Source organism: Pan troglodytes, chromosome 13 (assembly GCF_028858775.2).
Source record: "Pan troglodytes isolate AG18354 chromosome 13, NHGRI_mPanTro3-v2.0_pri, whole genome shotgun sequence".
NCBI classification, from domain to species: Eukaryota; Metazoa; Chordata; class Mammalia; order Primates; family Hominidae; genus Pan; species Pan troglodytes.
The window spans coordinates 134,583,081-134,607,930 of NC_072411.2; the positions used below are offsets into that span (position 1 = coordinate 134,583,081).

Below are 24,850 nucleotides of genomic sequence, written 5' to 3' on the forward strand. Positions count from 1 at the left end.
GTGGAGGGCCATCTGGTGTGTGGGGCGCCTCTGGGAAGCCTGGGCAGTGGAATGCCCCCTTGCACCCAGCTCAAGGGACCCAGCTTAGGCTCCAACCCTTGCTGCTGAGCCGATGTCACCACCCAGAACCTTCCTGTCAGTTCCAGCACAATTCAGAGCTGGCTGCCTGGCAGATTGATGCTGGAGTCTCATTCTGCCTGATTAAAAATGGAATTAGTATGCAGCACTGAGAGCGCCCCCATCACCCTGACACATGTGACTATGTCCAACCCTGCCCCCACTTCCTCTCTGCACCAGCTCTGCCGGACCTGGTAGGGGTCAGGGGTCCTGTGACACCCACTCCTCGCAGTTCCTCAAGCAGCACTCTGTGAGGTCCTGTGCCCAGCTCTGGTGTGAGTGGGTACCCTGGCAGCGCCAAGGGAGCCTGGACAGAGGAGCCGGCCTGGGCCTGGGGGAGGGGAGGAGGGCCCTCCAGTGCCTTCCAAACCAGGAGGGGAAACCGGCTGCTGGTGACACAGCCTGGCCCCGTTGCCCACCCAGTGTCCCAAGCACCCACAGATCCCACCTGCCTCGGTCCCGAGCAGAGCTGGCCAGCCACTGGGCAGTCCCTTCCCCAGCCAGCCTGACCCCAGCCTGCACTCCTTCCCCCTCCGTGGGGGAAGCTCTGTGGCTTGGTGTCCCCGAGGGCTGCCAGAAACTAGGATGAAAGCCATGGTGAGCACGGCCTCTGTTCCCCTGCACCATTTCCTGGGGTGTCCGGATTAACAAGCTCATTTGATCTGGTTACAGTGAATTTTCTTCAAAGAAACACTCAATAGGGTCCTTGTCAGAGTGCCTCACAGCGACAGTGACTGGGTATGGCTGCCTTTGTTCTGCCACCGTCAGACGGGGCTGGCTGTGGGAGGCGACCAAAGACATCCCGCACCTGCCCTGGGAGCCTTTCCCTCCTCCAGGGCTCAGCCACCTCAGGCAGCCTTCAGTCTGTGTGTCCTGCCACCCCCAAGATGTCCCAGAGGCCACGGTCACCCCATCTGTTCCTGTCCCCAGAACCTTCTCCTGGAGCCAAGTACCTGCAGGGACAGACAGGCGAGCGTCTGGGGGTTTGGTGTTGGGGTAGAGAAGGCTGTGGGGTGCTGCCCTGGCCCAGGCAGCCTGACTGTGAGAGCCCCAAACAGGAGACATCCCAGCCCCTTCCCCTCCCCTCCACGCTGTGGCAGTGGGTGCTGTTGATGTGGGGCACGTTCTTGGCTTGTGCATTTCTCGGATGAACTGCATCTGTTGCCAGTAGAAAGATGCTCACATGTCTTTGGCTCAAGATCGACACTGCCTTTGGCTCAGGTTGGGACATCAACTATTGCTACAGAGCAGTAATGGTTAAAAATAAGATTTTGGAATTTATTAAAATATTTGTGGCTGGGAGCAGTGGGTCACACCTGTAATCCCAACACTTTGGGGGACCGAGGCGGGTGGATCACTTGAGGTCAGGAGTTTGAGACCAGCCTCACCAGCATGGTGAAACTCCATCTCTACTAAAAATAATAAAAATTAGCCGAGTGTGGTGGTGGGTGCCTGTGGTCCCAGCTACTCGGGAGGCTGAGGCAGGAGAATCACTTGAACTCGGGAAGTGGAGCTTGCAGTAAATCGAGATTGGGCCACTGCACTCTAGCATGGGCAACAGAGTGAGACTCTACGTCTAAAAAAAAAAAAATTTTTTTGCAGTTGTTCAAATACAGTTTAGACTAGGATTGACATGTAAAAATTTTGTGAAAGGATAATACATTTTGTTTTCTCCATTGTATGAAAGCGTTTATTGAAAATCAAGTGACATCTTTTACAAGGGAAAAAGTCACTTGTTCTTTAACATACAGTTTTTTTTCTTAGTTCTGAATTAGAAATGGCATCTGTTTTAGGTCTCAAGATATAACTTGGCTGTTCCTTACTGTGTATGTATGTTGTTTTCTGTAGGTATAGATAATTATATATAGGCCCTGTACCAAATGGGAGTGATGGTGTATTTAATAACTCTTTGATACCTTATGTTACCAAATATAAAGGCCAGGCGCAGTGGGTCACACCTGTAATCCCTGCACTTTGGGAGGCCGAGGTGGGTGGATCACCTGAGGTCAGGAGTTTGAGACCAGCCTGGCCAACCTGGTGAAACCCTGTCTCTACTAACAATACAAAAATTACCTGGGCATGGTGGCAGGTGCCTATAATCCCAGCTACTCGGGAGGCTGAGGCAGAAGAATCTCTTGAACCCGGGCGGGGGGAGGAGTGGGGGGCAGAGGTTGGAGTGAGCCTAGATGGCACCGCTTCACTCCAGCCTGGGCAAAAGAGCGAAACTCCTTCTCAAACACACACACACACACACACACACACACACCCCACTTTCTCTGTTGCTCAGGCTAGAGTGCAATGATGTGATCATAGCTCACTGCAGCCTCAACCAAGCCGACTCAAGTGGACTTCCTGTCTCAGCCTCCCTGGCAGCTGGGACTACAGGTGCATGCACAACCACCACACCCAGCTAATTGTAATTTTTTGGAGACAAGGTTTTGCCATGTTGTCCAGGCTGGTCTCAAGCTAATGGGCTCAAGGGATCCTTCAGCCTTGTCCTTCCAAAGTGATAGGATTATAGGCATGAGCCACTGTGTCTGGCCTTCCTTTAAAAATTTTGAAAACTTGGCCAAGCTTGGTGGCTCATGCCTGTAATCTCAGCACTTTGGGAGGCTGATGTGGGCAGATCATTTGAGATCAGGAGTTCGAGACCAGCCTGGTCAACATGGTGAAATCCCGTCTCTACTAAAAATACAGAAATTAGCCAGGTGTGGTGGTGGGCACCTGTAATCCCAGCTACTCGGGAGGCTGAGGCAGGACAGTCACTTGAACCTCAGGTGGAGGTTGCGGTGAGCCAACATTGAGCCACTGGATTCCAGCCTGGGTGACAGATCGAGACGCTTATCTCAAATTTAAAAAAATTAAATTAAAATTTGAAACCAGGGGACCAAGTTCTGTTGAAGACCTGGAAATTCCAGTAGGCTGAAGATCAGTGCAACCACTGTGGTCGGCCCTGTTGAGGTGCTGCTGAGCACCCACTCATCTGTGGGTGCTGCGGATTTACTACACTCAGATAAAGCCAGTGTTTCTGGAGTTCCTCCAGGGGAAACTGGTAGAGTTCAAAGCCCAGCCAAAGACCCTAAGAAATCATAAAGGGAACATACGCTTTTCTGGCTGTTACTGTTCTCCAGTGCCTTCTTGCCTCTGGATGGAAGGACAGCTCACTGCTTAGTATTTCACAAGCTCTTGCTTCATCCACCAACTCATCCACTGTTGGATGTGTCACAGAAGCCAATCTGTCCTGGATCACAGCAACCCCTTAACCCAACAGTTCACAGCTTTTTGCATGTCCCTATCTGAACATCCAAAGACCCCTGAAAGAATTGTGGACTGGACTGAGTACTCCTTACATGGACCCTTTTAGGGACCACGAAGCCCCCGTTTCTATTGGGCATCCCAGTTGGGCTATTCCCTTACCCTTGCTAAAAGAAGGCGAGCTCCTCTTTTCCCTTGATGGTGAGCCAGAGAGCACTCCATCTGATGGGCAGGCCTTAATGAGTCAGGAAGTCTTTCGGGCAGGTGTGGCTTTGCCTGGATGTAGTAATAACCTAACTGATTCCTAGTTAGAAAGGACAGCCTTAGTGACTGCTGCTACCCAAGACACAGACCTGTGCTCCTGAGGGCTGCCCTATGGATCAAAGCAAGCTAAATGGCGGCTGCTATGGCTGCCCAGCAAGTCCCTAGACTCCTTAGCTGGAGTAGTTTTATTATTATTATTATTATTATTATTATTATTATTATCGAGACAGAGTCTCGCTTAGTCACCCAGGCTGGAGTACAGTGGTGCAATCTCGGCTCACTGCCACCTCTGCCTCCCGGGTTCGAGCGATTCCGCTGCCTCAGCCTCCCATGTAGCTGGGATTACAGGCGTGTACCACCATAAATACCCTGCTAATTTTTGTATTTTTAGTAGAGATGGGGTTTCCCCATATTGGCGAGGCTGGTCTGGAACTCCTGGCCTCAAGTGATCCGCCCACCTCAGCCTCCCAAAGTGCTGGGATTACAGGCGTGAGCCACCATGCCCAGCCTGGAGTAGTTTTAGATAACCGCATAGCTGTGCGCTGTTTGCTTGCTGAACAAGGGGAGTGTGTGGAATCGCCAGCTCGTCTTGCTGTTCCCACAGTAATGCATCAACTGAAGTGGACATGCATGTTGAAATGACAAGACAGCAAGCCTCCTGGTGGCCTAGACTGCTTTTCAGGAGTATGTGGGTTTTTTTGGTTGTTGTTTTGTTTTGTTTTGGCAGGGTCTCACTCTGCTGCCCAGGCTGGAGTAGAGTGATACAATCTCAGCTCACTGCAGCCTCGACCTCCTGGGTTCAAGCAATCCTCCCACCTCAGCCTCCCAAGTAGCTGGGACTACAGGCATATGCCACCATGCCCAGCTAATTTTTACATTTTTTGGTAGAGACAGTGTCTTGCCATGTTGTCCAGGCTGGTCTCAAAGTCCTGGGTTCCAGCAATCAACCCACCTCGGCCTCCTATAAAGACGTGAGCCACTGCAGGAGGCTGAGGCAGGAGAATTGCTGACATATCCAGTTTCTTAGAAAAAAACATTTAATAGACACTTACAAACAGAAGCTATGTCTGGGTTTCAGGTGGCGGTGAGACAAGATGGTAGCTTTACCCCCCAAGACCGAGGGCCACAGGGGAGGGGTGACCTCAAAGCGATGTGTAGGACAATTGAAATATGATAACATCAAAGTTGTTTTGTCCTAAGGGCAGGATTTACAGGAAGTAGGTGCTCCCGCACTAGAAACACGACATGAACGGGAAATCTCAGAGGCCCTCCGAGAACTGGCATTCATCAACCTGGTAGATCAGGCCCCAAGATGGAATTGCTTTGACACCCACACAACCTGAAATAATCGGAGTACTGTTGGCAGCTGATGTGAGACTTCGGTTCTTGTCTTCTTAGCTTAAAATAATTTAAACAAGAGATGCAACAGCGAAGGAGATGCAGCATACAATAATTTTTGCAAAAGAAAAAGAACATCTTGAAAGTGAAGTGCAGAATAGGCAGAGAGAAGAATTCAGGGCAGGCTGCTCATAAAGATGAGACAGCAAAGGTTGGCACTAGGGAGGCTCCCTTTATGGAAATCTTACATGATTATTCATGAGGGGTTGGGAAGAGGTGTTGCTAGTAAGCATGTTCTGGCCAAAAGCTATTAAAAGAAAAGGAGTGTCAAAAAATTTAGGCCGTGCTGGGGGTGGAGGCTCACACCTGTAATCACAGCACTTTGGGAGGAGAGGCTTAAGCCCAGGACTTCCAGACCAGCTTGGGCAACATGGTGAAACCCCATCTCTACCAAAAATGCAAAAATTAAATGGGCAAGGTGGCACACACCTGTAGTCCCCACTACTCGGGAGGCTGAGGTGGAAGAATCTCTTGGGCCCAGGAGGTTAAGGCTGCAGTGAGCCGTGATTGCCCCACTGCACTCCATCCTGGGCTACGGAGCAAGACTCTGTCTCAAAAAACAAAGTCAATGGTTCCCTTTGGTGGGGAAGGAAGAAGTGGGGTTTGAATGGGGGGCGGGGTACATATGGGAAGATCCTGGCCGTAGTCAATTTCTTGATCTGAGTAGTATTACTTTGGTGTTCAATTCTGTAACTCTTCTTTAGGCCATATCTTTCTGTTTTCTGCAGTTTTAATGTTTGACATATCTCAAGAGGAAAGAAAGAAAAGGAACAAGCTTGCCATTTGATCCAGATTAGATGCAACTGTTCCAGCTGCGTTTTCCATTTTCATCTCAGCCAGTATTTTTCAAAATGTGACATGCACGTATTTCCAAAGGGCGGTACTGAAACAGGATAGGTAATCAAGGAAGTGACCGTGTTCTTGGGATGCAGCAAGCGTGGTGACCGCACAGTCAACACAATAAGCCTCAGCATTCGAATTGTAATTGAGCTCATTCAAGCAAAGCTATCTTCAGTGGGGACTTTTCTTTCTAGAGAGCATGCGCATTTTGATTTTACCTATCCTCAAACTGACCCTTTGCTCATTATAATAGTAAAAAGCGCACCCCGGGTGGAGATTTAAGAAGCTAATGAGACCTGCGACGTACGAACCAGCATGTACAGCTACTCACGCCTGTAATCCCAGCACTTTGGGAGGCCGAGGTGGGCAGATCATTTGAGGTCAGGAGTTTGAGACCAGCCTGGCCGACATTGTGAAAACCCATCTCCGCTAAAAATACAAAAATCAGCCAGGCGCAGTGGCTTACGCCTGTAATCCCAACACTGTGGAAGGCCAAAGCAGGTGGATAGCCTGAGGTCAGGAGTTTGAGACCAGCTTGGCCAACATGGTGAAACCCCATCTCCGCTAAAAATACAAAATGAGTCAGGTGTGGTAGCAGGTGCCTGTAATCCCAGCTACTCGGGAGGCTGAGGTGGGAGAATCCCTTGAACGTGGGAGAATCCCTTGAACCTGGGAGGCGGAGCAGTGAGCAGAGATCTCACCAGTGCACTCCAACCTGGGCGACAGAGCGAGATTCCATCTCTAAAACAAGTAAATAAACAAAAATAAAAAAATAAAAATACAAAAACTAGCTGGGCGTGCTGGCGGGCGCCTGTAATCCCAGCTACTCAAGAGGCTGAGGCAGGAGAATCGCTTGAACCTGGGAGGTGGAGGTTGCAGTGAGCTGAGATGGTGCCACTGCACTCCAGCCTGGGGGACAGAGTGGGACTCCATCTCAAAAAAATAAAAATTAATTATTAATTAATTAATAAAATAAAATAGAAACAGGGTCTTGCTATGTTGCTCACTATGTGGTGAATTTTTTCAGGTGCTGAGCAAGACTGGAGACCAGACACACACCAATGTCACTTGCAGTAAACAAAGGATATTTGTCCACATTCAAAGTCTATGGTGACACCCTGGCCACATGGGGATGCTTGGCCACCCTGCCTCCTACCTTCATGCCAGAGTCGCCTGTCATAATGTCTGGTTACAGCCCTTCCTCTGAGGTCCAGGGATTTCAAAGCAGAAGCAGCAGGTCTTCCCCAGCTGGAGGAAGAGCCAAAGCCTCCATTCCTGGGATTCTTGGTTGCTGTTACCTGGGGCAAGGGGAGGCCCAGGCTGTGGCGTGTATTCTCAGAGGACTGGTCGTCTTGGTCCTTCTGTTTCCTGGGAAGGAAGGGCTGGTCCTGTAGGGCCCCATCTAGATCCCTTAGCACCCTCTACCACCTGATGCCCTTGGGGATACCAAGCTCTGTGCAGTCCAGACCATGTTCCAGCTCAGTGCCCACCTTACAGGCATGTGCCACCATGCCTGGCTAATTTTGTATTTTTTAGTAGAGATGGGGATTATCCATGTTGGTAAGGCTGGTCTTGAACTCCCGAACTCAGGTGATCCACCTGTCTTGGCCTCCCAAAGTGGCCTGGCAGGGCTGAATTCGCCCCCTCACCAGCTACTGCCAACCACGGATGAATGGCTTCTGCCTGCCTCCTGCCCTCCAGATCTTACCAGGGCATTTCACTGGGAAATATGGCAACAGCCCTTGCCACTCAGGGGACAGCATGGCAGGGGCTGGGAACGAATGTTGTTGCCAAACGACAAGACCCAGCTTGGTCCAGTGGCTCACACTTGTGATCCCAGTGGTCTGAGAGGCTGAGGCAGGAGGATCACTTGAAGCCAGGAGTTTGAGAGCAGCCTGGGCAACACAGTGAGACTCTACAAAACAAAACAAAAAAAATTAGCCAGGCATGGTGGCTGGTGCCAATAAGCCCAGCTACTGGGGAGGCTGAGGCTAAGGCTGAGGCAGTGAGCCATGATCACGCCACCGCAGTCCAGCCTGGTGACAAATGAGACCCTGCCTCAAAAAAAAAAAAAAAAAAAAAAAAAGAGGAAGGTGAGCGCAGTGGCTCATGTCTGTAAATCCAGACACTTTGGGAGGCTGAGGTGGAGGTTCGAGGCCAGCCTGGGCAACATAGCAAAACCATGTCTTTACACAAAATTAAAAATGAGTCAGGTGTGGTGGCACATGCCATTGGTGCCAGCTACGTGAGAGGCTGAGGTGGGAAGACTGCTTGAGCCTGGGAGGTCCGAAGCTGCAGGGAGCCGTAACTCAGGCATCACACTCCAACCTGGCTGACAGAATGGGACCCTGTCTCCAAAACCAAAAGATTCCAGCTCGAAAAATAATTGTGGGGTGGCGGCAAAAGCTCCTGACTGGCCTTGACTTTAGAGTGAATCAATGAATTAATTAAGGGCCTGCCTGTTAGTGAGTCTCCTCTGAAATTTAGCCCAGAAATTTCCTAACTCAGCAAGATGAAGCAGGAGGTAGAAGGAACTAAGGGGGCAACAAGCAGGAGGAAGGAATGTCCCCATGAGGGTGACATCTTCCCTGAGAGCCCCAGGACGACCAGCAGGAAGCCAGGCGGGGGGCAGGCAGGAGGACTCCAGAAAGCTCGGCCTGAGGGGAGGCCCGTGGGGGTGGTAGGGAGTGGTGCAGGGAAGGCAGAGGCTGAGCAGCAGGTGAGGTCCCCTGGGTTTTGGGGGCCAAGACTGGGGCTCGGGGCGAGCAAGCATGAGTGGAGAAGGGGCTGCTGTGGTTGGGCTGGGGTGGACTCCCCACCTGCGTCGTCCAAACATTAGTGTGAGTGCACCCACACAAACACATACACAATCACACACAACATGTGAGCAATGGGCAGGACTGGTCCGGCCCCACTCAGTGCTGTCACCATTGGCCCCACAGCTGCCCACAGCCCTAGAGCTCTGGGCCCAGATTCCTGCCAGCCCCACCTGTCCAGGCCAAGGTAAGATGATGGAGCAAGGGGGTGCCAGGGCAGCAAAGCCCCCCACGTGCCCCTTTCCCACAGGGCCCAGGCTCCTGGCATCAGGAGGCTGAACCCAGGCCCTGGCCCAGACTGTGTGCTTCCAGCCTCCCCTCCTCTTGACACCAGAACACAGCCTGGCCCCAGCTTCTGGGAAATATAGAAAAAAATGGGTGAATGATCCAGTGACAGGGTGTCTTGTTCCACACAAGACACAGTGAGCAGGGGTTGGGGGAGGGGCTCCTGGCTGCAGGAGGCACACCACACTCACCCAAATGGCATCTGTACTCAATACCGCACCCTTCCCTGGGGGACACCTGGTCCCAACCTGAGCTGCCTTTCTCAGGACCCCAGCCCCAGCCCGGCCCAGCCCAGCCACACCCTGCCACTCCCTTCAGCCAGTGTGGCTTCAGGTCAAGAGGCTAGGCAGGGTCAAGGTGGCAACAAGGGGAGAAGCCGGGACACAGTTCTCCCTGATTTAAACCCAGGCAGCCTAGAGTGCAGCTCATACTCCATACCCAGAATTCCTGCCTCGCCACTGTCCTGCTGCCCTCCAGACATGCTGGGGCCCTGCATGCTGCTGCTGCTGCTGCTGGGCCTGAGGCTACAGCTCTCCCTGGGCATCATCCCAGGTAATGAGGCTCCCCCAGCTGCCCCTACACAACACACACACAGGGCACCCCCCAGCCCAGGCTGACCTGATCTTTACTCTCCCCTTGGCCAGTTGAGGAGGAGAACCCGGACTTCTGGAACCGCCAGGCAGCCGAGGCCCTGGGTGCCGCCAAGAAGCTGCAGCCTGCACAGACAGCCGCCAAGAACCTCATCATCTTCCTGGGTGACGGTGAGTGAGCCAGGCCTTCCAGCCCCGCAGCCCTCACAGCCCTGGCACCCGGACCCTCAGTGGTTCCAGGACAGCCCTGGGGCCCAAGCCTCACACATTTCTGTTCCTTCAGGGATGGGGGTGTCTACGGTGACAGCTGCCAGGATCCTAAAAGGGCAGAAGAAGGACAGACTGGGGCCTGAGATCCCCCTGGCCATGGACCGCTTCCCATACGTGGCTCTGTCCAAGGTAAGGGCTGGGCCACTTCAGAGTTCTCCAAGCAGAGAAGGGGAATCCTGGCTATGGAGTGTGGTAGGAGGGAGGGACCCTAAACAGCTGGGGCTCCAGTAAGGAGTTAGAGGCAGTTGGAATCCCAGAGGACAGAGATCAGGGTCTGGGTCTCCGTGTCTGCCCCAGAGAAGAGCTCAGAGTGTCTCTGTCCCCAGACATACAATGTAGACAAACATGTGCCAGACAGTGGAGCCACAGCCACGGCCTACCTGTGCGGGGTCAAGGGTAACTTCCAGACCATCGGCTTGAGTGCAGCCGCCCGCTTTAACCAGTGCAACACGACACGCGGCAACGAGGTCATCTCCGTGATGAATCGGGCCAAGAAAGCAGGTGAGCTGTGGCCTGCTGCTGGGTCACGGCCAGGTCACAGACCTTGGTCACATATACTGACCTCTGACACCCTTAGGGAAGTCAGTGGGAGTGGTAACCACCACACGGGTGCAGCACGCCTCGCCAGCCGGCACCTACGCCCACACGGTGAACCGCAACTGGTACTCGGACACCAACATGCCTTGCTCGGCCCGCCGGGAGGGCTGCAAGGACATCGCCACACAGCTCATCTCCAACATGGACATTGACGTGCGACCCCAGGGCCAAGGGCTGGGGCTGGGCAGAGAGTAGCAGGGAGGGGGCACCAGCTCAGACCCAGGCAACCAAAAGCCTTATCTGGGCCAGCAGGGTCTGGAGGTGGGGTTGTGGGCGTAGAAGGTGCACCACAGGCTGGGCCATTCCCACAGCCTTGGGGAGGGGAGTCAGGGGCTGTGCATGAGGAGGGGGCACGGGGCCAGCCAGGCCCCCAAATCCACCTGCCCCATCCTCTGTTCCCAGGTGATCCTAGGTGGAGGCCGAAAGTACATGTTTCGCATGGGGACCCCAGACCCTGAGTACCCAGATGACTACAGCCAAGGTGGGACCAGGCTGGACGGGAAGAATCTGGTGCAGGAATGGCTGGCGAAGCGCCAGGTGATGGGGGCTGGCGGGTGCAAGGGGCACAGCAGGGGGAGGGCAGAGGTGTGGGGCTCGGGGCTGTGGGCTGAGGCCTGGCTCTCTCCCTCCCCGCAGGGTGCCCGGTACGTGTGGAACCGCACTGAGCTCATGCAGGCTTCCCTGGACCCGTCTGTGACCCATCTCATGGGTAATGACCCCCTTCCTGCCCTGGCATCCCTCAGATGGCCTCAGATGGCACCTTCTGAGCCTGTGTGCACATCCGCCAGCACCCTCCCACCCCCAGCCTGCCAGTCACCACAGGACCCCTTGTCCCACAGGTCTCTTTGAGCCTGGAGACATGAAATACGAGATCCACCGAGACTCCACGCTGGACCCCTCCCTGATGGAGATGACAGAGGCTGCCCTGCGCCTGCTGAGCAGGAACCCCCGCGGCTTCTTCCTCTTCGTGGAGGGTGCGTGGTGGCCCCTGGGGAGTGGGGGTTGGGGGTTGGAGCAGGGCAGGCTCAGCATCTCCCCCCTCTGGCCTTCCTGCAGGTGGTCGCATCGACCATGGTCACCATGAAAGCAGGGCTTACCGGGCACTGACTGAGACGATCATGTTCGACGACGCCATTGAGAGGGCGGGCCAGCTCACCAGCGAGGAGGACACGCTGAGCCTCGTCACCGCTGACCACTCCCACGTCTTCTCCTTCGGAGGCTACCCCCTGCGAGGGAGCTCCATCTTCGGTAGGCCTGGGGAGAGTGGCAGGTGCTGCTGCAGCAATTAAGTGGGTGAAATCTGAGCCTCAGTCTCCTCCTCTGTCAAATGGCAGTAATGCTGGCACCAGCCCTGTAGGGTCTCCTGAGGACTAAGCCCCTGACCAGGCAAAACGTGGCGGTGCCTAGCACGTGGGAGACACTCCACAGCTGTGTTCAGCTCAACCACAGGGACCCCTCTCTCTGCAGGGCTGGCCCCTGGCAAGGCCCAGGACAGGAAGGCCTACACGGTCCTCCTATACGGAAACGGTCCAGGCTATGTGCTCAAGGACGGCGCCCGGCCGGATGTTACCGAGAGCGAGAGCGGTGAGTGCCGCGGGGTCGCCCCGAGGGGGACCAGGGTGCCAAGGATGGGGGGCTGGCGGGAAGGGGTCACCTCCTGTCTGCCTGGAACTGAATGAACCCTCCTACCGGAACTGAACCCTCCTACCAGGGAGCCCCGAGTATCGGCAGCAGTCAGCAGTGCCCCTGGACGAAGAGACCCACGCAGGCGAGGACGTGGCGGTGTTCGCGCGCGGCCCGCAGGCGCACCTGGTTCACGGCGTGCAGGAGCAGACCTTCATAGCGCACGTCATGGCCTTCGCCGCCTGCCTGGAGCCCTACACGGCCTGCGACCTGGCGCCCCCCGCCGGCACCACCGACGCCGCGCACCCGGGGCCGTCCGTGGTCCCCGCGTTGCTTCCTCTGCTGGCCGGGACCTTGCTGCTGCTGGGGACGGCCACTGCTCCCTGAGTGTCCCGTCCCTGGGGCTCCTGCTTCCCCATCCCGGAGTTCCCCTGCTCCCCACCTCCTGTCGTCCTGCCCGGCCTCCAGCCCGAGTCGTCATCCCCAGAGTCCCTATACAGAGGTCCTGCCATGGAACCTTCCCCTCCCCGTGCGCTCTGGGGACTGAGCCCATAACACCAAACCTGCCCCTTGGCTGCTCTCGGACTCCCTACCCCAACCCCAGGGACTGCAGGTTGTGCCCAGTGGCTGCCTGCACCCCAGGAAAGGAGGGGGCTCAGGCCATCCAGCCCCCACCTACAGCCCAGTGGGTACCAGGTAGGCTCCCTTCCTGGGGAAAAGAAGCACCCAGACCCCGCGCCCCGCTGATCTTTGCTTCAGTCCTTGAATCACTTGTGGGACTTGAGGACTCGGGATCTTCAGGACGCCTGGAGAAGGGTGGTTTCCTGCCACCCTGCTGGCCAAGGAGGCTCCTGGGGTGGGGATCACCAGGGGGATTTTGACACAGCCTTCGGCTGCCCCCCACTAAGCTAATTCCACACCCCTGTACCCCCCCCAAGGGGCCGTCTGCCTCATGGCAAAGGCTTACCCCAAATCACAACTTCTCAGATGTTCCATACCCCCAAATGCCAATTTCAGCACCCAACTGAGGTCCGAGGAGCTCCTGGGAAGCCCTGGGTGCAGGACAGTGGTCGAGAGCCAAAGGTCCCTCCCCAGACATCTGGACACTGGGCATAGATTTCTCAAGAAGGAGGACTCCCCTGCCTCCCCAGGGCCTCTGCTCTCCTGGGAGACAAAGCAATAATAAAGTGTTTGTAATCCCAGCACTTTGGGAGGCCGAGGTGGGCGGATCACGAGGTCTGGAGATGGAGACCATCCTGGCTAACACGGTGAAACCCCTTATCTATGCGCCTGTAGTCCCAGCTACCCAGGAGGCTGAAGCAGGATAATCGCTTGAACCCGGGCGGCGGAGGTTGCAGTGAGCCGAGGTCATGCCACTGCACTGCAGCCTGGGCGACAGAGCGAGATTCTGCCTCAAAAATAAACAAATAAATTTTAAAAATAAATAAATAATAAAAGGAAGTGTTAGACAATGTAATGCCAGTACTACTTCCTAGGAGGAAAATCATGAGTGCCTGTGGGCACAGTGTCTGGAGGGGTGGATAACGCAGGCCAGGAGGGGCTGCTGAGGAGCAGATGATTGAGCAAGAGACCTAAACAGAGTGGGGCTTGAGGAAGGCAGAACAGCAGTGCCAAGGCCCTGGGGCAGCGCCAGCAGGTGCTCTGGGAGGCCAAGGGCTGGATCAGAGGGTGGGTGGGTAGAGGCGTAAATCTGAGGGGTCAAGAGGGTGGGTAGTGTTGGGGAGTGTGAAGTCTGAGTAGAGGGATGTGGTTGGAGGTCTTTGAGGAGTGCTGTGACCCGCCCTGGGTGGAAAATAAGTATTCTGGCTGCTGCCAGAAGAAGGGTCTTGTCTTTTGGGTGGATGGTGGGGGTGGTAGAGGGTAGTAGGGAGAGGTGAGAACTGGGGAAGGAACTGACTCCAGGTGTTTCTGATCTCTGTCCAAAAGCATTCGGGAGCACCCATCCCAACACAGCCATGCTTGGTGAGTACCACACCTGCCCCAAAAGAACATTGAAAAGAATTTTTTTTATTTGAGGCAGAGCCTCACTCTGTTGCCCAGGCTGGAGTGCAATGACCTTGTCTCGGCTCACTGCAACCTCTGCCTCCCAGGTTCAAGCCATTATCCTGCCTCACCCTCCCAAGTAGCCAGGGGTCAACAAGTGTGCACCACCATGCCTGGCTAGTTTTTGTATTTTTAGTAGAGACGGGGTTTCACCATATTGGCCAGGCAGGTCTCCAACTCCTGACCTCAGGTGATCCACCCGCCTTGGCCTCCCAAAGTTTGGGATTACAGGTGTGAGCCACGTGTCTGGCCGAAAAGAATTAAAGGTGAAATCAGCCACATTTTCCAGCAAATTTTACACTATTACAAAAAATACAAAAATTAGCCAAGCCTCATGGCCCATGCGTGTGGTCCCAGCTACTCAGGAGGCTGTGGTGGGAGGATCACCTGAAGTGAGGAGTTTGAGACCAGCCCAGCCAACATGGTGAAACTAAAACTGGTCTAAACTAAAACACGGTCTCTACTAAAACTACAAAAATTAGCCGGGCGTGGTGGTCGGCACCTGTAATCCCAGCTACTTGGGAGGCTGAGGCAGGAGAATTGATTGAACCTGGGAGGTTGCAGTGAATTGAGATCATACCACTGCACTCCAGCCTGTGCAACAGAGCCACTCTGTCTTAAGAAAAAAAAAAAAGCAAGCATTTTGTGCTCACTAGAAATATTAGCATGATTGAATGCTTCCTTGCATATGAAAATTATTTTAACATTGTAAAACATCTATTTGGCAGGCATGGCGGCTCAACACCTGCAATCACAGCACTTTGGCAGGAAGAGCGGGTAGGATCGCTTGAGTTCAGGAGTTTGAGAATAGCCTGGGCAACTTAGTGAGATCCCGTCTCTGCAAAAACAACAACTGAGTCCAGGGAGGTCGAGGCTGCAGTGAAAGAAGATTGCTCCACTGCACTCTAGCCTGGGCAACAGAGCAAGACCCTGTCTGGAAAAATATATACATGTATTTGAGGACCTGGCTCTCTCAGGACAGTTTTTTTTCTTTTCTAATTCTAGGTTTTAGTGGCTGTCATAAAAATATGGGAGGTGAACAGAAGGTAGACACCATTAGCTGGCCTTACTAAATCATCATACTCATTGTTACATTCCATCCACCAAATACGCAAAGGTTTTGGTAAAATCCAGCTAGTATACTTCTATCTTCCCAGTTGTCAGTGGGTTAGAAAGTTCCTCTTTCTAACCAATGTGGAGGTGCTGCATGTTTAGGTTTTACATGAGTGCGCACACCCAAGGACTTCTATATTTTAAAAGTGAAGACATTTTAAAAACAGATTATTCTGGCCAGGCGTTGTGGCTCATGCTTGTAATCCCAGCCTTTTGGGAGGCCGAGACAGGCAGATCACTTGAGGTCAGAAGTTTGAGACCAGCCTGGCCATCATGGTGAAATCCTGTCTCTACTAAAAATACAAAAATTAGCCAGGTGTGGTGGCAGGCACTCGTAATCCTAGCTACTCAGGAGGCTGAGACAAGAGAATCGCTTGAATCCGGGAGGCAGAGGTTGCAGTGAGCCGAGATCGCACCATTGCACTCCAGCCTGGGCGACGAGAGTGAAACTCCATCCCAAGAAGAAGAAGAAGAAGGAAGAAGGAAGAAGAAGAAGAAGAAGAAGAAGAAGAAGAAGAAGAAGGAGGAGGAGGAGGAGGAGGAGGAGGAGGAGGAGGAGGAGGAGGAGGAGGAGGAGGAGGAGGAGGAGGAAGAAGAAGAGGAAAAAGATGATTCTGAAATGAGGTCATTCTGTTCTCAAGCTTCCTTTTCCTGTGTAGGTATGAGTGTTTATGAGTCTAATACATTGTTTACCCCAAAATCAAGTGTCAAATAAATATTTTCAAACTTCTGCTCAAAAATTTGCTCTTTCCTTAGCAAGAGTTTTGTTTTGTTTGAGACAGAGTTTCGCTCTTATTGCCCAGGCTGGAGTGCAATGGCGCGATCTCGGCTCACTGCAACATCTGCCTCCCGGGTTCAAGCAATTCTCCTGCCTCAGCCTCCTGAGTAGCTGCGATTACAGGCACCCGCCACCACGCCCAGCTAAGTTTTGGTATTTTTAGTACCCAAAGTTGATGAGTCGACCTGCTCCACGCGTAATTTCAAGGTGGTCACGTTGGGGTCACCCCTTGCAGCTTGTAGCTGCTGTGAACGCCAGAGAATGAAGTACTCAGACAATTCCAGCTGAGTGGGGCAGGCGGCAACTCCTCTGAGAGAGTGCCGCCCCAAAATCCATCCGCCAAGTATTTATTAGAGGGCTTGTTAAACCACAAACATCCACCAGATGGGTTTTTGCCGTGGGGTCATGAGGCACATACGGCCTTGTAAAAGCACTCAGACCGCATTCCTAGGAGGCTGTTTTCAGCGCTCCTTATCACACATTCCACTCCTTGTCCTGTTTTCAGTGTCAAGGAGTTACATTCTCACGCATAAACAACGTACACACAGTGCCTCAGTATTTTTCCATGCCTCGAGCTCAAATGCCTTGTACATAAGTTTGAATATATCGTCGTGCACCCCCCACATCTCCCCCTTCTTTAATTCTTAGAGCTTGCTGGTTATCCAATGCAAAATAAGCTTCTATCCTTCTTCCCTGGTCATAGATGCTTCGGGTGGCAGCACAGAGCCATTTACAGAAGCCTAGCAATCAGATACAAAAAAGAATATAGCGGCCATCACCCTAGCAATCAGATACAAAAAAGAATATAGCGGCCATCACCCAAATGCGTATGTTTAACCCAGACAACCAAGTATTCGGGTTCAGTCATTGAAAGCCTTCTTGTAATTGCTGAAGGGTATTTGTTTGTAATTGCTGCGAGGCCATTCTTCAAGTTGTTTCTTCAACTAGACCTCAAATGCTTTGTACATAAGCTTGAATATATTGCCGCGCACCCCACCCGCTCCCCACTGCCTGCCAGAGGGCTGGGAAATGGCTGCACCGCTGAACACCGCAGTTACCCCAGGGAAATTACTTATGACCTCCTCCCGCTTGCTGCCACTGTGCGCTCCCTCCCCTCCCCTGCTTTCCCTTCCTCTCCTCTCGCGCACCCTCCTCCCGCCCTCAGGGACCCCTGGGCAAGGCCACTGCGCCCCGGGTCTACGGCAGCTGGCGGGGCGCTCAGCGCGCGCACTCACACGGGCGACGTAGCGCAAAGAGTTCCTGTCGTCCAGGCTGACCATAAGCGAGAAGAGCGCGGCGGCGCTGTACACGCCCTGCACTTTTTTACAGCAGCCAGTTGAGGTCCCATCGCGCAGCAACCCCCGGGCGCTCCGCCGCGCCGCCCAGGTCCCAGCCCCCGCAGTCCTCGATGACCTCCAGCATGAGCAGCGGGTTCAGTCGTTCGATCTCGCGCATCTCGAGGCACAAGCGGAAGAAGGAGCGCACCTAGTGCTGGGCAGCGCCGCCGGGTCCACCCTTGGGCCGAGCCAGCAGGCGCCGCAGGCGCTCCTCGTTCTGCTAGCCGATGGCCGCGATGGTGCCGTAGGTGAGCTTGTCGTCGGGGATGGCGTGGCGCCGCAGCCAGCCGCCGCAGGCGAACGAGTATAAGTCCTGGCATGGGTCGATGCTGGCGTCCAGGTTGGCGGCCAAGAAGCGAGCGGTGCACGCGAAGTCTTGCGCTCAGGACAGCCTTCAGGACAGGCTCCGCCGCCGGCCGCGACCGGGCCCAGGTACTTGAGCACCAGCATAGCCGCCAGGATGGAGCAGAGGCCGGCTGCAAACACCAGCCCGACAGCAGGTTCAACTTGCGCCGCTTCCAGAGCTGCAGCCCGGCCTGGGCCCGGTGGCCTGCGGGCAGAAAGTCCCCGCAAGCGCCCCCCGCGCCGCAGTGACTCACATACTTGACCTCCTGGAACTCATCGTAGTGCGCCATCAGCGAATACCAGGACTCCATGGCGCCGAGGCCGCCGGGGTGCAGCCCTGGGCCACCTGGGCTACGGGATGCGCGTGGCCGCCGGCCTCCTCGTGAGCCTCCGCGTGGCCCCTGGGGCCTCAGCTGCGGGAAGGACAGAGGCAGGCTAATGAGACGCCGCAGCCCGACGGGGTTCCGGGGCACCGCGAGGAGAGACACAGGCCTGGGTGCAGAGGCCCCAGCCGCGAGCCTCATTCACTGGGGAAACCAGGGACCAGGAGGGCTCGGCGGGGCCACCACCCCCGCGTGCACAGTGGAGTCTTCTCCCCTGTCCCCCTCCCTGCACACACGTGCGGGTCCCTGGGTTGGGAGGGCCCTGATGGGAAGGAGGAGGAGCCAGGCACGGGGCCTGGCACGTAGTGGGCCTTCATTGAAAGGCTGTCCCTCTTCCCTTCGCCTTTCTGGTCCAGGACCTGCCCCAGCCAAGGCCGGGCAGAATGGGGGTGGGGGGCGGAGAGGCGGAGGCTGGAGTGAGGAGGTGCGGTCAGGAGCGCATCTATGCTGCACTTTCAGCTTTCCGCGCTGGACACAGACAGAGGCTCCACAAAGCGGCCAAAGAACCAAACTTTGTCCTTGCGGAAGTCCGCAGGATCTACCACTCAACCCCGATCGCTGGCTCCTTCTACTCGGTGGCCCGACAGCCCACCCGCTCCTTCCCCAGGGGCGAGCGCCAACGCCCCAGGGTCGTGGATACACAGCCCACCCCCTGGAAGGCCCTGATGGAGACCGGCTCCGTCCCGCCACTCACCCCCATTCCCAGTCTGTGACCCCGACCCGAGCCACTCCCGGCTTCAAGACGTTCTCCCCAGAACCCAAACTTGGGTGAAGTTTCACCTCCCGCGGGGCGCAAGGAGACGAAGCCGGGAGGCTCCGCGCAGCGGCCGCGATGGTGGCAACGGCTGCAGGGATTCGGCGCCATTTACCCCGCAGGTGCGCACCCGAGCAGGACCAGGACTAGCGGGCCCGCTCGAAACCAGAGCCTGAGCCTGAGCAGAACTGCGTGGGCAGCCGCTGTCTCCCAGCGCCCGCTGCCTTTTCTGCCGCCGAGCTGCCAGCCCGAGGGGTCCAGCCGTGTCCCAGGACCAGTAAGGGCAGCGGGTACTCCCGGGAGGGGTCCCTTCGGATCCCGCGTCCCCATTACGAGCTGCCCACCAGCCGGCTAGAAAGGGGCTGGAGCTACGCAGCTGGGGGCCGTCATGCCCCAGCCCACAGCCCTGGAGCACCGGCCGGGGAGGACTCCTCCTAAAGGATAAGGGGGCCCTGATGGAGTGCCTGGGCTGCCCGCACAGCGCCTGCGCACCTTCACCAGGGAGCTTCCTTGTCCTCCTGGGAACGCCTGTCCAGGATGAGGTCTCCCCAGGGCGTCTGGGCTTCTGGTTGGCCTCGCTCACTTCCCCCAGTTCCTGATCCAGGGAGAGCAACGGAGAGCCCTGCCAGAAGAAGGCTTGGGGCTGCGAGTGCGGCCCCCATGGTACCAATGCACAGTTGACCCAGAGCACAGCAATCGCGGCCAATAGGAGGTGACTTGGGTTTAGCCTGTGACCACACAGTCCTGGTCACCCTGCACAGACTGCCAATAAAGAGGGGTCCGAGGCCCAGCTCCTTGGCTCCCCTGCAGTGTCTCCAAAAGGGAAGCTGAGGCTGTGGGTGAGTGGGTGATGCCAGTGGTCCAGGCTCCAGTTCCACCTTGCACAAAGGCCTTCCTAACCTTTCATCGAAAAATATTTCTGCAAGGACATCTGCCCGGCAAACACCCGTCCATCCTCAGACTGGTGCCACGCATATCCTTGATCCTTGTAGCCAAGGATAAATATCTCAAAACAATCCTGTGATCCTCTTCCATTTTCCTTTAAAAACCTTTGTCTTCCTTCACCTCCCTAAATTCACACGTGCTTTCCTATGGCCTGCTTATTCCCAAGCAATACCTGTTTCCAAAGAAAGTTCATTTTATTTTAGAGTCTTTCTGTATTTGTTATGCAGTGTCACATAGCGGAGCCAGAAGTGGGACCGAAGTGAATTCATCTTGGATGAATCAGAGTGTCCTGGAATCTAACGCAGTGTTGACTGAGCCCCCCGCAGACTGCCTTTCCAGGAGTTGCTTTTCTGTTCTGGTGAATCTCCTCAAATACCCAGACTTCCTCCCTTTGGTCAGTTCCTTTTTACTTTATCCTGGATGTGATTTGATTATAAGGCTCCCTTAAACAAAGGACCTTGCATCCCTCCTGAGGGTATAAAGGTTGGGTTTCTTTCTTTCTTTCTTTCTTTCTTTCTTTCTTTCTTTCTTTCTTTCTTTCTTTCTTTCTTTCTTTCTTTCTTTTTTGTTTCTTTGCTTTTGGCAAGCACTTTCTGGTGTAAAGAGCAGTGCCCTTCTGGTTTGAGGACTCTGAGTTCTAAAGAATTTATGTTCTGTCCATGAGGCAAGTCTTTCCTGGTGAATTCACTTTTGGTTCTGGATGCCTGACTGAATATTATGTTTGATGTGTACACCTTGGTTGAAATTTTGTGAGCATTCTGATTTGGGTTTGATTTTGGTTTGGTTTCCCACGTCTTTAAATGATTTGGCTCATTTTTTTTCTTGCTCGTTCCTGAACATCTTCTGATCATCCCACAGCAAAAATAAACATAAATAGTTTAGCACCATAGGAAATGTTAAAACACACATACATGGTGAGGGTCGGCCCCTCGAGGTGGCTCCTGTCTGTAATCCCTGCACTCTGGGAGGCCAAGGTGAGAGAATGGCTTGAGCTAAGGAGTTGGAGACCAGCCTGGGCAACATGATGAAACCCCACCTCTACAAATAACACAAAAATTAGCTGGGCGTGGCAGCTCCCACCTGTAGTCCCAGCTATCAGGAGGCTGATGTGGGAGGATTGCTTGAGCCCAGGAGGTCGAGGCTACCATGACTTGTGGTCCTGCTGCTGCACTAAAGCCTGTTTAACAGTGAGAATTCTCAAAAAATACACATATGGTGAGTGTGAGAAAGCCAACTGAAAGAACCCAGGGTGTCACCACCATCTAAAACACTGGTCCAGACTCCTGACAGTCCCTGACAGGGTTTATAGGATTTTCTTTGCTTCTCAGAGATGAAAAAGAAATGGAATGGCATTCTCAGACACTAAGGCGTGCCAGATTTTCTGGGACTCCAGGCAGCTACATGGCTTTCCCTATGCACATTTCAAAATCAATGGCCATCATTGGAATCATTTGAACTCCTCAAATTTGCTTTTTCCTAATACTGAATTTTTAAACTGCCAACTACAAAGTTAAATGGAGAGCCTTCTAAGTTGTCTACTTCTCTCTCTTTTCTGCCTACTTGGAATCTGCTGACATTTCTGCTGGCATTAAGATAAACTGATAATATCACACTCCAGCCAACATAAAAACCACTAAGGAAGGGGTCTTGAAGGGCTTTCAAATTAATGGCTCTATAAATTACAACAGCTCCGTGGCAAACAACAACCTAGAGACCTTTTGGAAATGTAAATTCAGGTTTGCTTAACAGTTGCTTCGGGTGATGGAACAGTCCACGGAAGGATTGATATTAGAAAAGAACAGAATGAGAGAAATGTTTATAAATGTCAGGCGCCCAGATTAAACAGGACAAAATCATGAGCTCAGAGCAATAATGAAAAGGATCTCTGTTTCTGGCATAAAATCTGCTTCTCTGCTACACAGGGGCCAGGAAGAGCTGAATAAACTGCTAAAATGCTTCCCACCGGCATGGAGCTGTCAAGCAACTGAGAGTGGCAAACAGAAGAGAAATTTGTTATTGGACTTTTCAAAACTGCTAGGAGATTTTGTTTCTTGTACAAAATCCAGCCAGTCCTAGCTAAAATTAAACAGTTAGTATTTAATCCCTAATCTCATTTGAAACTGAAAAAGGATAAAGGTGGGCTCAAAGAGATTAAAATAAAAACCAGAAAACTAAACTGCTTGCCAGGCGCGGTGGCTGATGCCTGTAACCCCAGCACTTTGGGAGGCCAAGGCACGTGGATCACTTGGCATCAAGAGTTCCAGACCAGCCTGACCAATATGGTGAAACCCTGTCTCTACTGAAAATACAAAATTAGCCAGGTGTGGTGGCGCACGCCTGTAATCCCAGCTACTTGAGAGACTGAGGCAGGAGAATCGCTTGAACCTGGAGGCTGAGGTTGCAGTGAGCCGAGATCGAGCCATTGCACTCCAGCCTGGGCAACAAGAGTGAAACTCCATCTCAAAAAAAGAAAAGAAAAGAAAACTGTTTTACCCAAAGTTTTGGTTGCTGCCCTCATAAGATTGCTTATCAAAACTAATGACAATCTTTTTTTTTTTTTTGAGACGGAGTTTCTCTGTTGTCGCCCAGGCTGGAATGCAGTGGAGTGATCTCACCTCACTGCAACTTCCGCCTTCTGGGTTCAAGCGATTCTCCTGCCTTGGCCTCCCAAGTAGCTAGGATTACAGGTGCACACCACCACACCCGGCTACTTTTTGTATTTTTAGTAGAGACAGGGTTTCAACATCATGACCAGGCTTGTCTCCAACTTCTGACCTCAGGTGATACGCCCGCCTCGGCCTCCCATAGTGCTGGGATTATAGGCATGAGCCACGGTGCCTGGCCCTGAAAATCTTAAAGTTTAGCTTTGGGACCTCTCCCATTTTCTCAGAAATCTCATTTGGATCCAACTGTGTTTTATAAACCTGTGAGTCCACATTACAATGTTTTGCTGTCTCATGACTACAATTCTAAAATGAAAGCTATAAGGTCTTATTTGTGTTTCTGTCTATGTATGTATGTTTTTGCATGTCGTATGTCGTGTCTCCAAGTTGAAATCTGGCATAGTCAGCTAGACATCCCTTAAGGAATTCTATTCGGGGTGGCTGGACATGGTGGCTCATGCCTGTAATTCCAGCACTTTGGGAGGCTGAGGCAGGTGGATCAGCTGAGGTGAGGAGTTCGAGACAAGCCTGGGCCACATGGCAAAACCCCATTTTTACTAAAAAAAAAAAAAAAAATTAGCTGGGGCTGGTGGTGTGCACCTGTATTCCCAGCTACACAAGAGGCTGAGGCAGGAGAATCACTTGAACCAGTGGGGGCAGAGGCTGCAGTGAGCTGAGATCATGCCACTGCGCTCCAGCCTGGGTGACAGAGCGAGACTCTGTCTTAAAAAAACAAAAAAAGAAAAAAAAGATAAATTAAACTTGTTAAAATATATAGTGAGCAGGGCATGGTGGAGCATGCCTGTATTCCCAGCTACTCAGGGGGCTGAGGCAGGAGGATTACTTGAGACCAGGAGTTCGAGGCCAGCCTGAGCAACACAGCAATACCCCATCTCTAAAAAAAATATGTATGTAGGCCGGGTGCGGTGTCAAACATCTTTAGTCCCACCACTTTGCGAGGTCAAGGCGGGTAGATTGCTTGAGCTCAGGAGTCCCAGACCAGCCTGATCAACATGGCAAAACCCCATCTCTACAAAAAAAAAAAATACAAAAATTAGCTGGGCTTGGTGGTGTGTGCCTGTAGTCCCAGCTAGTGGGGAGGCTGAGGCAGGAGAATCACTTTAATTCGAGAAATAGAGGCTGCAGTGGGCTGTGATTGCACCACTGCGCTCCAGCCTGGGTGACAGTGAGACCCTATCTCAAATATATATTATATATATATATATAAAAAACATATATAATATATATTACATATATTATATATACACACAGATATATACACACACATATCTATGTATGTATATGCATACATGTATACACACATACATATATAAATACATGTATACATATATAACATAAAAATGAACCCAAATACCTTTTAGTTCACATGATCTAACTATATCTTTGATAAATAGGCTAGTTTTAAATGTGTTGATAAAATAAAAATAAAATATATTTAGCATCTTCTTTTCTTTCTTTCTTTTTTTTTTTTTTAGACAGAGTCTTGCTCTGTCACCCAGGCTGGAGTGCAGTGGTGCAGTCTCGGCTCACTGCAACCTCCACCTCCTAGGTTCAAGGAATTTTCATGCCTCAGCCTCCTGAATAGATGGTACTACAGGCACGCCTCACCACCCCTGGCTAATTGTTTTGTATTTTTAATAGAGAATGGGCCTTGCCATGTAGGCCAGGCTTGTCTCAAACTCCTGGCCTTAAGCGATCCGCCCGCCTCGGCCTCCCAGAGTGCTGGGATTACAGGCGTGAGCCACCGTGCATGTCCATCTTTAGCATTTGCAGTGTACATTTTCCACTGGGTTTGCGGGTCAGATGGGATCATATGTGTCTCTGCTAGATGCTTCAAGGTTATAAAACCTTAAACCCAACCTAAAAAGAAAGTGATCTTTGTTTGTGGAGTTCTTTGATAAATAAAACTAATTTAGTATTGCTACTTTAATGAAAATAGCTCTGTCTTACAAGTTACTGGCAAAATATCTATTTATTTAATTTTAAGATTCTTAGGTGAACATCTGAGAGTCACAGGCTACAAAAGTTGTGAACAGGAAAAAAACCTGAAATGACGACTAGCTTTGTGTAATATCTCAGTATTCAAAATTAATGGGGATATAGTTGTTAAAAATATAAATTAGGTAACTGTAAATGGCATAAATGTCTATAAGTAAGCTTTTCATAGAATTTGAGATTTTTTTGTTTGTTTGCTTGTTGTTTGTTTTTTGGCAGATTCTCTCACTGTGGCCCAAGATGGAGTGCAGTAGTGCGATATCGGCTCACCGCAACCTCAGTGCGAGTGATTCTCTTGACTCAGCCTGCCAAGTAGCTGGGACTACAGGCATGTGCCACCATGCACAGCTAATTTTAGGGTTTCACCATGTTGACCAGGCTGGTCTCGAACTCCTGG

The 24,850-nt window shown here is 52.7% G+C and overlaps 1 protein-coding gene, 1 long non-coding RNA gene and 1 pseudogene across 2 annotated transcripts; 1 reads left to right on the forward strand and 2 right to left on the reverse strand.

Annotated features, from left to right (window-relative positions):
• Nucleotides 1-5,746: 5,746 nt before the first annotated feature.
• Nucleotides 5,747-10,302, reverse strand: LOC107973956 (uncharacterized). Its single transcript, XR_001716510.3, has 3 exons — nt 10,216-10,302; nt 9,594-9,883; nt 5,747-7,242 (listed from the first exon to the last, which is right to left on the reverse strand). It is a non-coding gene; the product is annotated as an uncharacterized LOC107973956 (long non-coding RNA).
• On the forward strand, nt 9,390-12,463 carry ALPP (alkaline phosphatase, placental). The gene is made up of 11 exons (XM_001146156.6): nt 9,390-9,527; nt 9,620-9,736; nt 9,849-9,964; nt 10,162-10,336; nt 10,413-10,585; nt 10,835-10,969; nt 11,069-11,141; nt 11,272-11,406; nt 11,489-11,680; nt 11,900-12,016; nt 12,144-12,463. The coding sequence occupies exons 1-11, from the start codon at nt 9,455-9,457 to the stop codon at nt 12,440-12,442; spliced, it is 1,605 nt and encodes a 534-aa protein (XP_001146156.3). The 5' UTR covers nt 9,390-9,454; the 3' UTR covers nt 12,443-12,463.
• A 3,832-nt stretch (nt 12,464-16,295) lies between these two features.
• On the reverse strand, nt 16,296-23,070 carry LOC470678 (endothelin-converting enzyme-like 1; annotated as a pseudogene).
• Between the last annotated feature and the right edge of the window lie 1,780 nt (nt 23,071-24,850).

What these genes read in the sequence shown, in the direction of transcription:
- ALPP (XM_001146156.6), top strand. Translation starts at nt 9,455, where the DNA reads ATGCTGGGGCCCTGCATGCTGCTGCTGCTGCTGCTGGGCCTGAGGCTA. An exon ending in CATCATCTTCCTGGGTGACG is followed by an intron (nt 9,737 to 9,848) that starts GTGAGTGAGCCA and finishes CTGTTCCTTCAG; the next exon opens with GGATGGGGGTGTCTACGGTG. An exon ending in TGTTACCGAGAGCGAGAGCG is followed by an intron (nt 12,017 to 12,143) that starts GTGAGTGCCGCG and finishes CCCTCCTACCAG; the next exon opens with GGAGCCCCGAGTATCGGCAG.